This window comes from Pogoniulus pusillus, chromosome 15 (genome assembly GCF_015220805.1).
Source record: "Pogoniulus pusillus isolate bPogPus1 chromosome 15, bPogPus1.pri, whole genome shotgun sequence".
Taxonomy (NCBI): domain Eukaryota; kingdom Metazoa; phylum Chordata; class Aves; order Piciformes; family Lybiidae; genus Pogoniulus; species Pogoniulus pusillus.
Window position 1 is genome coordinate 8492863 of NC_087278.1, and position 17198 is coordinate 8510060.

The 17198-nt window shown below is 46.7% G+C and overlaps 1 protein-coding gene across 6 annotated transcripts in view; it reads right to left on the minus strand.

Annotated features, from left to right (window-relative positions):
* Positions 1–17198, minus strand: part of CACNA1I (calcium voltage-gated channel subunit alpha1 I) — a 209588-nt gene that overhangs the window by 109407 nt on the left and 82983 nt on the right. For 5 of the 6 annotated variants that reach the window (XM_064155219.1, XM_064155216.1, XM_064155218.1 and 2 more), the window contains exon 3: positions 225–336. In XM_064155219.1, coding sequence (XP_064011289.1) covers positions 225–336 — 112 coding nt within the window. Of the gene's footprint in view, positions 1–224; positions 361–17198 lie in introns of all 6 variants that reach the window. The other variant, XM_064155220.1, reaches the window with a different exon arrangement.

The window sequence follows — 17198 nt, forward strand, 5'->3', positions numbered from 1 at the left end:
TTTCTCTCATTAACACGTTTCAACTAGCCTCAAACCAACACACTTCATTACATCTCACCTCATTCCCTCTCTCTTGCCATTGTACAACAGGACAGCTTACTACCAGGAACATTACTGTTGACTTGCCTGGGAAGCTGCTGCTCACATACCAAAGAAAAGCATGCATGAAATGTTGTGGCTTGGATTGAGGCACCACCACAACAAGGAGGAGGAGGTTTGCTTACCTGCAAGATTTTACACCTCTCAGAGAGGCAGTCCATGTCCTCACACGGCTGGTACATCCCCAGGGTAACGCAGTTCAACAGAATCACCATCATGCTGACACACTCAAACCAGGTGGAAAAGAGTCAAGGAAAACTCCTGTAAAAGCATTATGGCTGAGATAAACTCTCTCTAGGCTTGGAATGACAAACCAGGAAGATTAAGGGAAAGAACAAAATAACAACTGTTGGTAGGCTGATTTATTACAGACTTACATTTTTTCCCCCCTCAGTTCCTCACTGCTCCATTCCTTGATTAAGCCAAAACTCTCTTGAAAACACCCAAGTAGAGGTAGCACAAAGGCCTAAGCTATTTGTCACTGCCATAGTTAAACACATGCTTGCTCCTCTCCTGTTGGTTTACTGAATCTTCCAAGTAAATAGAAGAGACATTCTATAGTGGCCTATACTTCAATGTAGTAGAGACCTCTGTGATCTATGAGACTAAATCAAAATGGACAGCTGCCTCTCTGTGTGAGTCTACTGATTACTGCCCTTCTGGGAAGGGACTACAACACTAGAAGTCTCCCTCTTCCCTTCTGAGAGAAATTTGGTGGATGTAGTCTCCACATGGGAACAGGCCAATGGTCCATCTAATCTGTTATTCTTCTGCTTCCAGCAGTGACCCACGGTGGATAAAACTCCATGACGTGCCTAATTAAGTTATTTGTTAACCATGGGGGGAGATTGCAGTTCTGACCCCAGCTGGTGATCTGTTTATGCCCTAAAGCATGAGGATTGATAGCCCTTATAATTGTTTTCTCAGCTACACTGGTGTCCCTGCAGATGCTTTGCTTATTCATTTGAATCCTTTGTTGATAATCTTACTAAGATATCTGCTTCAATAATAGTTGGCAGCCGTGAGCTACAGTGGCTAATTATACTTTACATTAAAAATTGTTTCCTCCCATTTGTTAATTTGTTGCCTTTTAATTTCATCAAGTACCACTTCATTCCTATATTGCAGGAGAGGATGTTTTCGTGTGACCTTCTCTGTGCTTTCCACACCCTCTACCCACCTCATTTTCACCATTCCTCTTCTCCTGAGAGTCTTAAGACCTGGTATGCACTTGTCCAAGAAATCATTTACAGTATTTTAGCCCTAAAAATGGGCACATTTCTGTGATCCCTTTCCAGCATCCGCATTGCAAAGCAGTGATGAGGATCTAATGAGAACAGACCTCCAACCTCAGGCAGAACCATTGTTCTTGGGTACTTCAGCACACGTCTCATAAGAATATGTCTGCTCAGCTTCCATTTTCAGACAATTTCTTTTATTATTATTATTGAAAGTAGCAGAGCCAAGAAATTATCCATTTAAAACACGACCTGCTGAGTGCACCCAGTTTCAGCCCTTGCAGAAATGAAGCCAAACTCAGTATCTCTGGTCACTTGTGAAAGGCACTGAACATCTATGGTTTGCTCCGAGCAAGCCTTCTGTGCACGTCTCTGACAGTGATTCATGACTAACTGGCACAGTCTGATCTAGGAGATTATTAATTCTTTCTCCTCTCTCCCACTTGGTTTTCAGTGAGCTACCATCAGAAAAAAAAAAAATCAAGCAAGTAGAGGGCATCAGCTCTGCTGTGCCAATCATGCTCTGAGGTGGTTTCAAGAACATATTATCACCATTCCTCACTAAGCTAAACCCAAGTGCTGTACAGAGTAGAGCACATGGAGCCCACCCTCTCTCTAGGCTTCAAAACCAGAGACCTTTTCTGAGAGAAATCAGTCCTGGGACCAGTCTTGCTCAACATCTTTGTGGGTGTCATGGACAGAGGCATTGAGTGCACCCTTGGCAAGTTTGCTGAGCACACCAAGCTGTGTGGAGCAGCAGACAGGCTGGAGGGCAGGGATGCCATCCAGAGGGACCTGGACAGGCTGGAGAGGTGGGCACAAGCCAACCTCATGAAGTTCAACAAGACCAAGAGCAGTGTCCTACATCTGGGTCAAGGCAATGCCAAGCACAAATACAGGCTGGGCAGCGACTGGCTGGAGAGCAGCCCTGAGGAGAGGGACTTGGGGCTGCTGGTGGACAAGAAGCTCAACAGGAGCCAGCAGTGTGCGCTTGCAGTCCGGAGGGACAACCACATCCTGGGCTGCATCAGAAATGTGGCCAGCAGGTCAAGGGAGATGAGTCTACCCCTTTACTCTGCTCTGGTGAGACCCCACCTGGAGTACTGCATCCAGTTCTGGAGCCTCTGTTACAAGAGGGATGTGGAGATGCTGGAGCGTGTACAGAGAAAGGCCTCAAGGATCATCAGAGGGCTGCAGCAGCTCTGCTATGAGGACAGACTGAAAGAGTTGGGGCTCTTCAGGCTGGAGAAGAGGAGGCTCCAAGGTGGCCTTATTGTGGCCTTCCAGTATCTGAAGGGAGCCTACAAAAAAGCTGGGGAGGGACTTTTTAGGATATCAGAGAGTGATAGGGCTAGGGGCAATGGAGCAACGGTGGAGGTGGGGAGATTCAGACTGGATGTGAGGAGGGAGTTCTTCATGGTAAGAGTGGTCAGAGCCTGGAATGGGTTGCCCAGGGAGGTGGTTGAGGCTCCATTCCTGGAAGTGTTTAAGGCCAGGCTGGATGAGGCTCTGGCCAGCCTGATCTAGGGTAGGGTGTCCCTGCCCATGGTAGGGGGCTTGGACTGGATGATCCTTGTGCAGCCAATGGCTGCAAATGTCCCTCTCCCTGGGCATAAGGAAGTCAGGAGAGGGATGGACAGGATCAGTGCTTAGAAAAGCCCTGGATGAAATTAATATGTGAAAAAAACTACAGAAATCATTTTAAAAGCAGGGTTGTGTCATCAGCAAACATCCAGGAAACACGGCACAAGAGACCTGGAGGCAGGGACTGTTACTCTCTGACAGCAGCCAGACTCGGGAAATTCAGGCAAAGGGACTCAAAGTCAAAGGTCTGTTTCACAGAGATCTACACTTCCACATACATGCTTTGGCAGCAGCAACATTCGAGAGTGGTCAGGATACTCCTGAGCTCCCCTTTCAGTACCCACCACAGACCACGCAGAGCATGGCAGGTCTTTAGGTAGTTGGCAAGACCCCAAACCACAAGCCCTGTTCAGCCATGGCAAGTGCTTCCAAAAACGGTGCAGTCTGGGCCAGATGCTCAAGCCCTTCATCTTCTTGCTCAAAAAAGCCCTGGCCAGCTGCACTCGATTTCTCCTCCCCCTGCTTTTTGGATACCATCTCTCTGAAAGTTTGTCAGTGTTGGCCAGGTTTCCTGAGGACACCAATGAGCTGCTGGCTGTTCCCATGCTATTAAAGTGACATTAGCAAAAGCTGCTGCCCCACACTTTTTCTTTCAGAGCAGGCGAGGGCTCTGAAAAGGCTCATCCAACCTGCAGCAGAGAAGAAGAAAGTGCAAGGCAAAAAATCAGAGCATCTCCTGCCCTGAGTCAGGAGCTACTGTCTGCTTGGGTCGGTGGAGGGGGTAATTAGAAGTACCTGCTGCCTCCAACGTATCACCGCTGCCAACCACAGCAACTGCCTCCTGTCACCACGGCAACAGCCTGCAGCCAGGTTTATCATCTTCCTTTACGTGATGCCTCCCCCTCCCCGCATCCCTCACCCCCTCCTTTTCCCTGTGCCTGAGCCTGTAATTAATTTCAGCTGCTGACAAAACCGGTCTTCACAATCTGCATCATTCAGTCAGAAGTTTCATTACTAATTAACTTCTTTCAAAGTTCAGATCTCCTAATTACAAGCAAATCCATGCAGGCCCCACCCTCCTCTGCCCTGGCCCTTCCTCACCACCACTCTCCCTTTCCCACAGCCCCACTCCCAATGCCTTTCCCAGATGTAGGGACTGTAATAGCTTTTGGTAACTAGAAGGATTTCTGCTCATGGCTAACTTCTTTCTTGGCCACCACAAGATGCTTCAGAGGAAGATACCAGAAGCCCCTCAGCCATCCATGATGTCAAAATTTACCTTTAAAAGAAGACAGTTCACAATTAACTCAAACCCTCTGGGATAAAGGGGCCATGATATTCATTTGGAATTCATGGGAGATTGGAGCAAGGAGGGGATCAACTTCTTCTCCCCGGTGGCAAGTGATAGGACTAGAGGAAAGGGATACAAGCTCCAGCAGGGGAGGTTTAGACTGGATATTAGGAAATATTTCTTCACTAGAAGTGTCTTCAAACAGTGGAATAGCCTGTTCAGGGCAGTGGTGGAGGCACAATTCCCAGAGGTATTTAAATGGCTTGTGGACCTGGCACTTAGAGACATGGTTTAGCATTGACCTTGCAATTCTGGGTTGAAGGTTGGACTAGCTTGATCTTGAAGGTCCATTCCAACCAAATGTTGCCATTTAAGAATGGAAAGCAGAGCCAAAGAGAAAAGTTTCCTGCACTCCTTTAACCACGGACTATTATCATTACTCACATAACTGCCTCCTCCTTGTAAAAGCCCTGTTAAGCTCTTCGATTCAGCACTGCTTTGTGACATCAAGACCTTTACCTAGGTTAACTATATTTTGCTTGAAACATGTTTTCTTGTACTGGTCCTATGGCTGGTGCCTGTCTGTGGCAGTGGCACTCTGCAGGTGGGTGCCATCCTTTTTCCTCCACAGCCTGAGCAGGGCTAGGCTTACTACTGGTCAGTGGCAGGCACCATGTATCTGTCCATCAACCCCCAAAGGCAGGAATGTCCTCTAATGGACAGGGCAAGTCTGGGGTGGGGAGAGGCTCAAGTGGCATGTGTATCACCAGCACAAATGAAGAAAGTGCCATCCACTCCAAGCCATCTGGGATGGCATCAGTGCCAAAAGCCACAAGTTGCAGGACAGTTAAGGAGACATGCAGGTGCTTCTGGGAGCTGGTCATGTTGAGATATTCCAACTAGCCACATTACCAAACGTTGTGAAATGATGTTAGAAATGAGTTATGGGATTCAGACAAAGCTTTGGGGCTCAGTTCCTGAATGACAAATAGCTGAAGCAAGGTGTGCTGTGTTGGAGCTATAAGTCATAGGTTCATAGAACCAACCAGGTTGGAAGAGACTTCCAAGATCATCCAGTCCAAACTATCATCCAGCCCTGTCCAGTCAACTAGACCATGGCACTAAGTGCCTCATCCAGTCTTGTCTTGAACATCTCCAGGCACAGCAACTCCACCACCTCCCTAGGTAGCCCATTCCAATGCCAATCATTCTCTCTGGGAAGAGCTTCCTCCTAACATCCAGCCTATACTTCTCCCAGCACAACTTGAGACTGTGTCCCCTTGTTCTGTTGCTGGTTGCCTGGGAGAAGGTACCAACCTCACCTGGCTACAGCCTCCCTTCAGGTAGTTGTAAATAGCTGACACCTGGAAAATTAGGTACCACTTAATGTTCTTGGGATCAGCCTCAGCCTCTGCTTTATATCACTGTCAAAAATACAACAAAGTGAGACAAACGAATGCTTCAGGGTCCCCTCTCCTTTTCCTTCATCACCAGCAGATGAAGAGTAGGAGTTCACCAGGCACAAGGAGCTCCCCAGCAGGTGGTGGTCCTAACAGCACAGAAAATCTGTAAGCTTTATGAGCAAGAGAATGCCCAAGTCTTTCCTGTTGCTGTCTGCAAATCACTCTTAGGATATGCCTTGTGCCAATTCAGGTCTTGAATTTCTCAGACCTGTTTGATCAGTAGCAGAAATGCTTGGCTATGAAGCACTTAGAGAAAGGGGGGAAAGGCAGCCCGGTGGTTTGGTTGATCATTGTAGCACCTGTTCCTGCCCCAAAACAGAGAGAAGAGCCTGCTCTGGTAGAGCAGTTCAGTGACTGAACTGGAAACACGAAGCCCCACGCAGTGCATCTCAAATACCAGCCATCCATACACACAACTCCTTGTGGCCTCCCACCTTTCAGACAGTGCCAGGCAGGCACAGCTGTGGGCACTCTGCAGGTGAGATATCACATTTACATGATCACACCTCTCTGCTTCTCCTTTAGGCTCCTCTCCACCTACCTCTCATCCCACCGTACTTCCCACCAGGTAAACGCCTTCGCCCTGTGGTTCCAGTGTGCAGCGACTGCAATTTCTTTCCTTCCCTTTAAAACAAGCTAAGGAGAGCATTGTGCTCCTTCCCTACATTCCTCCCTTGCTCTGTGACCCTTCTGCAAGAAGCTGGTCCGATACTGGAACTGGAGCAGGACAGTTAATAGCTCATTTCTAACGGAAGAACTGATTAGTGGTATGAAGTCCAGAGAAACAACTCCAGGGAAAGAAGTGCTTCTTTTTCCTTCACCCTCCCTGCTGTTGGATTTTGCAGATGCCCTCACAGGCAAGATTCATTTTTTTTCCCCTTCCAATTTTTTTTATTAACACTCCTTTCCCCCCTCCCTTCTGTGCTGATGCCTAGGAGATCCATGGTCTTTTCCTACAAAATGAGCCAGCAGAATTGTTGCTGGGTTTTGCAGATGCCCTCACAGGTGAGTTTCATTTTTTTTTCCTTCCCACTTTTTTATTAACACCCCCTTCCCCCCCCCCCCCCCCCAACCTTCTGTGCTGATGCCTAGGAGATCCATGGTACTCTTCTACAAAACAAGCCAGCAGAAGCAGCAGGGCTCTTTCTCTTCAGCCTCAATCTGCTAAGCTAACTCACTAGAAAAAGTTGAATGTAACACCTGGTGTTCACTCAAAGGAAAACGCATCTCAAAATGTGTTTGTGTTCAAATAGATCAAAACAATCAAAACATTTCTGAGAACAAAAAGCTTTAAAATCCCTGTTTTGTAAAGGCTGAAAAAAAATATTCTTTGTCTTTTTTGAGTGCAAAGAAATGTTTCAACATTACAGCAAAAAAAAAAAAAAAGGTTGTGGGGTTTTGACCTGACTTGGAGCTCTCAAGTTCTGAGTCAACTGGAAATTAAATTACAATAACCAGCACAGCAATGCTGGGATGTCCTGGTGGCCAAGCCATACAATGCAATTTATAAAGCTTTTTTGCAAGCCCTCAAAGTCAACATACTCTAGTGTCTTGGAAGGCTAATAGGCCTAAAGCATGTCCTGGCTTGCAGCACCCTTCTGCTGATGAGGGAAACAAGGGTGGGAGGAAAACAAAGGCTTGGGCCATTTTGTCCCCTCTCCAAGTGATGAACAGGTACCCACAGGTGTTTAGGTATTTGTTAGTGTCTTGCTCAGATAAGGGTAAGCAAGCCCTGGTTTCACCTAATATAGTCAGTTTTGCTAACACCACCTGGATTGGTGAATCTCTGTGGCCAAAGGAGCCATTACACTTGGGCAAGGTGTATAAACTGAGCTAAGATGCAAGCCTTACTGCTTGCCTGCTAAACTCCACTGCCGCCAGTTACCAGGAGCAGACCTTGGATGCCTGCATGCAATCAGCCTGTGCAGCCAGCCTGACATTCTGCTGAGACTGCACCACATCTGCCTTCTGCACCTGATAGTCCTGCCTAGAATCCCTGGACATACACACAGATCATCCAGAAGAAGCCAGGAGACAAGGTCAGAGATTGTCTGCGTCCTTTCCCCAGAAGCTGGGAAGATTCAGGCCTCAATGTGCAACAAGACAGAGTCCCCTGAAAGCATTTGGGCACTGTCTGGACTGTGGCTAAGCCCCCATGAGTGAGTAATAGTAACTTGTGAGTAAATGCTTAAATGCCTCTTTGCAATTCTCCACTGCTGTGATGGTTTGGGTGTTCCCTGCCCCCCCACACTTTTAGAAATCACCCAGACTAGTCTCAGCCAGCTCTGGGAATATAAATGAAGCTATTTATTTACAGCTAGCACAGTATACAAGCAGATATTTACAGTATATGCAGTTATAGACAGACATATACAAGGTAAAAGGTAATACAGAAACACAACTCCCCTCCCAGAAACCTGAGTCCCCAGGAGGGGCTCCCAACCACCCCTGCACCTTCCCCCTGTGCCTCTCAACCTTACCCCAGTCCCCCAGAAGAAACTGAGGTTCGGCCAAGAGGTTAAGAAGCAAAGTGGGTTAGGCCAAATGGAAGGTGAGGTTAGGGAGCAAGATGCAGCTCAGCCAGCAGCCCAAATGAGAGAAAAAATGGTGAGAGTGTTATCTAATGTTTTCATTTCTTGTTCAGCAAGACTCTGAGGGGAGTAGACATCACCACGGTTTTCCTTTCACAGCCTATGATCTAATTCTTCTCACCAAAACATTCTACCCTGCTTCAAGCTAGCACAACTGCCTTGTGCCATAGAGCAGAAAGAGCTTGAGCCCAGCTACTGGGCAAGCAGCATACTGACCACAAGCAGCACCGACCACAGGAACATTCTCTTCCAGTTCAATTAACGTTCATATATTTGGGAGGTTGTTACTAGCTCTAGATATTATCCATAGAATGTTTCCATGACTGTGTAGGAACTGAAGTAATATTAAAATGAGTGGTTGGGGGTGGTGAGAGTTCTGAACAGCACAATTAATAAACAATATTCATTTTGGAAAATATCCTCTCGCATCAATTCATTTCCCCCTCCACAACAAAGCCTTTTGCAATGCTGGTGCCAAGGAAAGGATTGCAGCACTGCCAAACACAGCAAGGCTGCTACAATGATTTGAGAGGCACTAGGGAAGACCTATAAAATTTGCAATCATAGAATCAACCAGGTTGGAAGAGACCTCCAAGATCATCCAGGCCAACCTAGCACCCAGCCCTAGCCAGTCAGCTAGACCATGGCACTAAGTGCCTCATCCAGTCTCTTCTTGAACACCTCCAGGGATGGTGACTCCACCACCTCCCTGGGCAGCCCATTCCAATACCAATCACTCTCTCTGGCAACAACTTCCTCCTAACATCCAGCCTAGACCTACCCTGGCACAACTTGAGACTGTGTCCCCTTGTTCTGTTCCTGGTTGCCTGGGAGAAGAGCCCAACCCCACCTGGCTACAGCCTCCCTTCAGGTAGCTGTAGACAGCAATGAGGTCACCCCTGAGCCTCCTCTTCTCCAGGCTAAACACCTCCAGCTCCCTCAGCCTCTCCTCACAGGGTTTGTGTTCCAGGCCCCTCACCAGCTTTGTTGCCCTTCTTTGGACACCTTCCAGCACCTCAACATCTCTCCTGAATTGAGGGGCCCAGAACTGAACACAGTACTCAAGGTGTGGCTTGACCAGTGATGAGTACAGGGGCAGAATAACCTCCCTTGTCCTACTGGCCACACTGTTCCTGATCCAGGCCAGGATGCCATTGGCTCTCTTGGCCACCTGGGCAATGGCCTTACTGGAAGACAGGATAAGAAACTACAGAAGAGGGAGGGGAGGCAGCAGTGAGATTATAAATGCTTGGCAATCCTTGCATGTTTCTGACCTTTGGAAAAGACTTCACATGAAGAAGAGATTCATTAGGGAAAAAAAAAAAAAAAAGGAGAGACTCAGTCACATCCATATTAAATGAGATAAAGACCAACAACACAAAGTACCATAGATCAGCCTCTCCTAACCAATCTAACTCTCCAGGTCTGTACCAGGACACACAACCTTTTGACTGCACAGGTCAAATTTAGGTTTAACTTAGAGACTACTGAGAATTGAGGCAGTTACATCTCAAATGTCACAGCACATCCCCCTGTGGACTTAAGTCTTTTGGAAACTCAGTTGGTTGTCTGCTTTTTTTCAATCACAGAAAGAAAATCAAACAAATCTCTCATTTTTTAAAACTCTTTCCACAATTATTTATTCAGGCCTGATAATTGCATCTGTTAAACTCTTAAGTTCAGCAACAGCAAAACTAATAGAAAGAAATGTAACCTCTGGCAGGAAAAAAAAGATGCACAATGGAGATTAAATGTCTGACAAGGAATCTGAAGAGCAAATAGACAGAGGTATTAACACAATGAGACAAGTCTTCAGAGAGTCCAGAAAGAGGAAGCCAACAAAAGAGCTTTCATCTAGTGTAGGGCCACAGCAGACCACAGAGGAGCCCTAACCAAACAGGAGGCTGCAGAGAGAAATCCAAGTGTCTTTACAATGCTCTTCACACGATGCTCTTCCCCACAGTGACAACAGGGGAGTGCATCAGTCCTAAAGCCAGAGGAAGCCATGCCAACAGTCCTGGCTGGCTGTCATATCACCTGGGTGGGTATGTACTGGTCTCCTACAGAAACCCTGTCTGTTCTTCAGAAGAGGTGTGCAGGTGCCACCAATAACCATTCAAACACTTCACAAATCCCAAGCATCTGGATCCATGCTGCTACACAACCCCACTGCTGATTACCTCTGTAGCTGCTGGGCCCTAGAGCTTCTCTACTGACAATGACCAACCTCCAAACTGCATCTGGCTTTCAGGGTGCAGTACAGCATTGGCTTAACAGTACATAGCAGTCCTACAGAGCTCTTTACTATAAGAAGCAAGAAAGAAACCTACCACATATAGGGGAAAAAAAGCCCCAAAACACATGAGACTCTCTTTGGGGGTCAGAAGAAACTAATTGCCCACATGTAAACTTGACCATGGTATTAAAGATAATGGTTGCTCCTGGAGAAAGAGCTTTTTAATATCCTCAAATGGCTGGGACTGCTGCTGTGTGGCTTGCCTGCCAGCAAAGCAATGCTCCACCATGCTGTGGGAACAGTTTAGGACTGATTTGAGGAATTGCACCTCTTGCTGACTCCCAAATGGTGTCCCCTACTGCAATTCTGGCTCTACTTTGGAGCTGACCATCCAAAACCTGCCCTGGCTTCCTATGAGGAGCTTCAAAAAGGTCACAGTGTGAGGTGATAGGGCTGAAGCTTGGAACATTATTGTGCTACATGATAGTTTAAAGAATTTTGCCCTAAAATCTCCTAAGTGACAGGTTCAGCAGCTGCTTCCTGCTGCAGATGGAGCTGTAGGGGTACAGAGAGTACGGAAAGAGCACCAAAGGAAACCTCCTGAACCACAACACTGGGATCCAAACTGCAAAGCTTTTATTGCTTGCAAGCATTTAGCTTTGTGGAGGCAACTGTCTACAACCCGTGGAGTTGCTGTCTACAACTACCTGACGGGAGATTGTAGCCAGGTGAGGGTCAGTCTCCTCTCCCAGGCAACCAGAAACAGGGGACACAGTCTCAAGTTGTACCAGGGGAACTCTAGGCTGGATGTTAGGAGGAAGTTCTTCACAGAGAGAGTGATTGGCATTGGAATGGGCTGCCCAGGAAGGTGATGGAGTCGCTGTCCCTGGAGGCATTCAAGAAATGCCTGGATGAGGCACTTAGTGCCATGGTCTAGTTAATTGGACAGGGCTGGGTGCTAGGTTGGACTGGATGATGTTGGAGGTCTCTTCCAACCTGGTTGATTCTGTGATTCTATGAATTGTGACTGACATCAACGGCAAAGTAAGGATCATAGAAGAGTTAGTCTTTGGGTTTGCACTCCCCTAGAGAAGAGGTGAACTCGGGAGACCAAGGCAGGAAACTATTTGCAGTCCCAGAGTTATTTAAATTAACAATGTGCTTCAGAGTAACAAAATCTGGATTTGACTGGGGCAACTGAATGCTTTGCTGTAGGGCCTCCATCATGCATGACCCCGGGAAGTGAAGAGAATAGTCAGAGAATGCAATGGTGGAATCACAATTCCATGACCAGAGTCTGAGCTTCAGGGGCACCTTTTTTGTTGGCTTTTTATCCAATATGATATGGATATTTGCACGACCTGAACTGCAGTTTGGGAGCACCGTGTGTAGCTTCCATTGCTTTACACCTGGTGTAGCAAGAACTGGGCTGTTCCTTGTGGCTTGTGAAACCACAAGTGTTACCAACTGGCTTGCTGCGGGCTGTGGCTTAGTTATTCAACTACAAATGTGCTGGCAAAGCTGAAAGAGGCTTGCAGCTTGTATCAATCCATCGTGCCATGGTCTAGTTGACTGGCTAGGGCTGGGGGATAGGTTGGACTGGATGATCTTGGAGTTCTCTTCCGACCTGGCTGATTCTATGATATGGCCAAGCTTCATTGGTGGAACATCATTCCAAAATCATGAGGTTGTTCACAAGAAAAATGAAACTCTCTCCAAATCCTTCCCCTTTACTTCTGTAGTTCGCTGTCTTTCCTCCCAGAAACACCACCCAAAGTTGATTAAGTCTTCCCCAGCACCTGCTAAACTGCTGTAGCAGTTGTACCATGTTTGGTGGTAGTGCAATCCCTTCTTTTCTCTCCATATCATGACAAGTTTAAATGAAGTCCTTATCTTGGATGAGTCCACTAGACAGAGCCACAAAACAAATATAGCACTGTAATAGCAGTGTCTCACTGACTCAGCTTCAAGAAAGGGAGAAGGAAAGAGTTAGTGGTGCTGGATTTGGGAGGGCAGGGAAAATAAGAGTCAAAAAAAAACCAAACATGGAAGGCTTTGCTTCCCCTACCCCCCTTCTGCTTCTGATATTTTCTGGTGTAATATAGGCTTTGGTCTCTTGTCTTTTGCTCTCCAGAGCTCTTCTTCCCTTACTCTAGTTGAAAGAAATGCTTAAATGCTTGGAATGAAACAGCATAAGGAGGGGAATAAATATTTCTTCAAGAATCAGGAACAAATGGCTAGGGTTTGGAAGACATGTGGTCCTTGATGCACAGGAACACCTTGTGGGACCTTTTAAAGCATACAGATCTCCTTGGTTTTGGGGACACCACATTGCTTCCCACAAGCACACCAGATGAGGTCTCTGGTAGCTCACAAAGACAAACAGGTGAAAGGAGGGCACATGTAAAGCATGAAAAGTGCCAAGCAGAGTCTGAAGCATAGACAACTCCTTCTGTTTCCAGCACAAGTTTCACCTTCCCACTAAATGAACATCTTCTCATCTTACTTTCTGATGCTTCACAGGTTTTGGGTTTCTCCTCTTGTTGTGGGTTTTAGGCTCAGTGGACCTTGGGAGATAGTCTGTGGACCATGACAAGAACATTTCAGTGGAGGTCCTGAAACAGGCTACTATGTAGCTGCCTGTCACTGCCCCGGCTTAGAGAGCTGGGGCTCACACACCCAGGACTACAGCACAGATATGTGGAGGGCAGACAGCCTTGGGCATTGCTTTGAGGGTTGTTTTTCTCCCCTACTACTTTATGGCAAATACAAAAAGATGGTGGAAACTTTTGTCTTTGACTAAGAAGCCCTTTCTCTGGAGAGAAATCCTGGTAGAAGAAACTCCACAAGCACTGAAGGTTTAAAGCCCAAACACTCGCTGACTTCATGCTCTTTATTCTTGCACTGGTCTCTCTGTTCAACACCATTGCCTTTCTAGTCCATCCTGGTTTTCAGATGTTACAGATTGCCTTTTCCACTCTACAGCATTCCTCCTGTCTGGCAAAGGTCACAGCAGTCCAAGCTAAGCTCACAGGAACACAACTCAAATACGTCTGAAGGGAGGGAAGGGCACCTGTGACCAAAGGCCATCTCACTTTGCAGATGTGAGGACAACAATGAAGGAATAAACGACCTTCTTGCAGGTTAAGAGGTGCATGCTTTCTTCTACACAGGGGCTCTGCTTTCTGCAGATGCCAGGGCAGCATCCTGTACCCCAAGCATATCACCTGGTGAAGGATGAGTGAGTGCCTTGTTCCACCAGACATCCAGTTCCCAAGGCTAACTGGTCTTACAGGGTACTCTGGCTCCAGATGCAGTCCTGTATTAGACTTTGCCACTTTGCCTTCCTCCTTTTTTCCCAGTTTTCAGTGGATACAGCATCACTAAATCACATGCTTGGTTCTTAGCTTAGCAGGCTTTGCTGAGGAGTGCTTCAGTACAGAAAAGAAAGTCATGTGGTGACAGAGCTTTGCAGCAAAGTAAATAAAGACTAATTCAGAAGTATGAGGAGTGCTCAGTAAGGTCACTCAGAAGAAACTGCACACAGTCTAAGCAAAATGCAGGGCAAGAACAAAAAAGAGCTGGCTATGAGCTCGTTGCTTCTTTCATTATTGGCTGTAATTAAATAAAACTCACCATTTCCAAGGTGCCACCACCCCCTACTCTGAATGCACATTTTCCCCTCAGTGTTTTTCTCTTTTGGAAGGCTCATAGTTGGCCTCGTTATCCTGGTTCCCAGAGGGTATGCTGGATGAACTGGCACCAATGGTCTGTGGGACACATGCCTAGAGGAAGGACTGATTGCAAGTGACTGAGGCAGTCTGTCTCAGAAGATGGCTGGAGGCTAGGAGCTTCAGCCAGCACGCAGGCTCACAGCAGCTGCTGGAACCTACTCAAGGACACAAGTAGGCTATAGATGGCCTGCTGAAAAGGCAGCTCCTGATGTCTACATGTGACAGAGGTACCTGTGAGGGCCTCCTGCGAGGAGAGGTGTTTCATTAGTTAAGCTTCTCATTCAAGAAGCAGAAGGGACCATGTGATGGATGAGCAGATGTGCCAGGACTCTTCTTGTACATGTGCCCCCTTTCTTTTCCTTTCATCTTCTTGCACCCTGCTAAGAGCACTCAGTGAAAGTGAGATTAAACCATCTAGTGCGTCCCTTCAAAGCACTACCTGAACTACTAATTCCCACAACTAACTTTTTGAAGTACACAAACACTTCCCTTTTGCTACTGATAAGGAAGCAAGCAGAAGAGGAGCAGGTTTTTCCAAGGTGGCCCCTGACTTGAGTTCACCAGTGCATGAGCTTCTCAGAGCCTTGTTTTCAGGCATGTGTAACACTTGTGATTTCAAACACAGCCAGCTCTGAGCCTCTCAGTATCTAGCTCCCACCACCTCAAGTCAGACAGCCAGAGACCAGAATCCTCTCCAGAAAAAAACATTACCCAGAGATCACACAGCAAGTCACTGCCTGAGACTGCATTAAAATTCAGGTGTTTCTGACACTCAGTATGTATTCACTAAACCCCTCAGCTCTCTGGCTAGCTGACAAGTTGCACCATGCCAGGGAGAGGAGCCAACATGACTCATACTCAATCACTACGATACTGGCAGTATGGAGTGCTGGTTCAGGGGGGTTAAAAGCTGTGAATGTGCTAAGCATTATCAATATTAAAACATTATTAGTATTATTTATGAGGTATCTCCACGTGTCCTAGATGACACCAGCCAAGATGGAACTCCAATTATGCAAAGCATTACATAAACATGCGGTACAGCACACTGCCTGCTCCAGAGAGGCTTGCATCTGACTGAACAGGACAGCCTAACCATGCATTACCATCTCTGCTTTGCACACGAGGAGCCACAGCACAGACACACGAGTGGATTTACCCAAGGGCAGACAGCAGACAAAGGGCACAGCTGGGAACTGAGCAAGTCTCTGAAGAAGCTGTTCTCCAGCTTCTTTGACCTGAGATCGTTCTCCATCTCAGCTACAACTGCATTTGATGAGGACAGCCTACAGGCAGAATGGCTTCTCCATAAATCTTCACTGAGAACAATGGATAAAGCATCCAAGTTCCACGTTACAGAGGCAAATCATCTGCTGTGTATAGAGCACTATATATGTAGGGCTGCCTGCACCTGTTCAGAGTGCTCTGGCTGCTCAGGTGTGCAGTGGATAGATAGGCAGGAGCCAAAAGACCTATCCTCACTACCTCCATCTTCTACTGATACCTTCATTGGCATCTCAGGATAAAATTCACAGAATCACAGAATTAACCAGGTTGGAAAAGACCTCTAGGATCACTGAGTCCAACCTATCTCACCTAACCCTTCTAATTAACCAAGCCATGGCACTAAATGCCTCATCCAGTCTTTCAAACACCTCCAGGGATGGTGACTCCACTACCTCCCTGGGCAGCCCCTTCCAATGGGCAATTACTCTTTCCTTGCAGAACTTCTTCCTAACATCCAGCCTAAAACTGCTCTGACAGTTTGAGACTGGGTCCTCTTGTTCTGTCACTGTGTGCCTGACAGAAGAGACCAACCCCTGCCTGGCTGCAGCCTCCTTTCAGGTAGCTGCAGAGAGCCCACAGTTATGACAGCGTAGCACTAAGTCCATTCTAATATTTGCACATCTTTCTTCTTCCAATCTGCCAAAGAATTTGCTGCTTCCCAAAGGTGCTCCAGAGCATGCTATGTCAGCACAAATTATTGATAAGTTTGACTGCAGAACAACCAGCTTCAAAAAAAGGCAAATTACTAATAGCACAGACTAGCTAAAGCCTCCATCATCAGCATGGCACAGTTCTTCTACCTCTTTGATGTCTTTCTGCCTGTTGTATTCATCACCTCTCTTCAGATTCAGGACTAGGAATACATTGCTATTACCACATTCCTATTCCTGTGACCTATTTGCTTTCATATAGATTTCAACTTCACACTCTATTTATTCTGGAGCTTCTGACAGCCTCTGGAAGTATATGCCTCTTCCTCTTACTTATAGCCTCACTTACTTTCCCCTGTGCAATTTCCAGAAAGAAAACTATGGATAAGCATTCATCTCCTTTCATTTTGGGACACACCAGTTACAGCCTCGCTCATTGCCCCCTTCTTTGCAGCCATGCCAAGAATTTCCCATTCTCTTTTCAGAGTCTTTCCTATGAGCCTAATGGTTTTGATTTGTTACAATTTCTAGCAGCCATCTCCAGTTCTGTGTGGCTCTGCAGGAGCTGGTCTTTTATTGGATTAGTCTTCACAGTCTCTCAATCATCCATCTTCCATCACGTTAATTATTGAGCACCAAAGGATCATTTGCATTTCCATTGTCCTATGCAGGTTTCATTGCCTCCTCCACTAGTCAGCTACCCTCAGATGCCTCCTCTCCCTCCACACTACACACACTATTTAAATACTGCCCACTTAACTACCTCATTTCCAGCAGTCTACTTCCCTCTTGCTTAATAGTAATAAAGTGACTTTACCATCAAGGTGAAATAAAGATCATTCAGCTGGGACCTAGCTCATACAAAATATTGGTGAGCAGAGTATCTTCTGCTGCCTGGGAGGACAGGGCTCAGTTGGTCTCATGGTAGGCTGCAAGACCCATCTCAGGGGAGGCTGAATCACGATGCAGACATTTCACCTCTGAAACCATCTGAATCACCAAGTCAAAGAGAGACACCAAGTTAT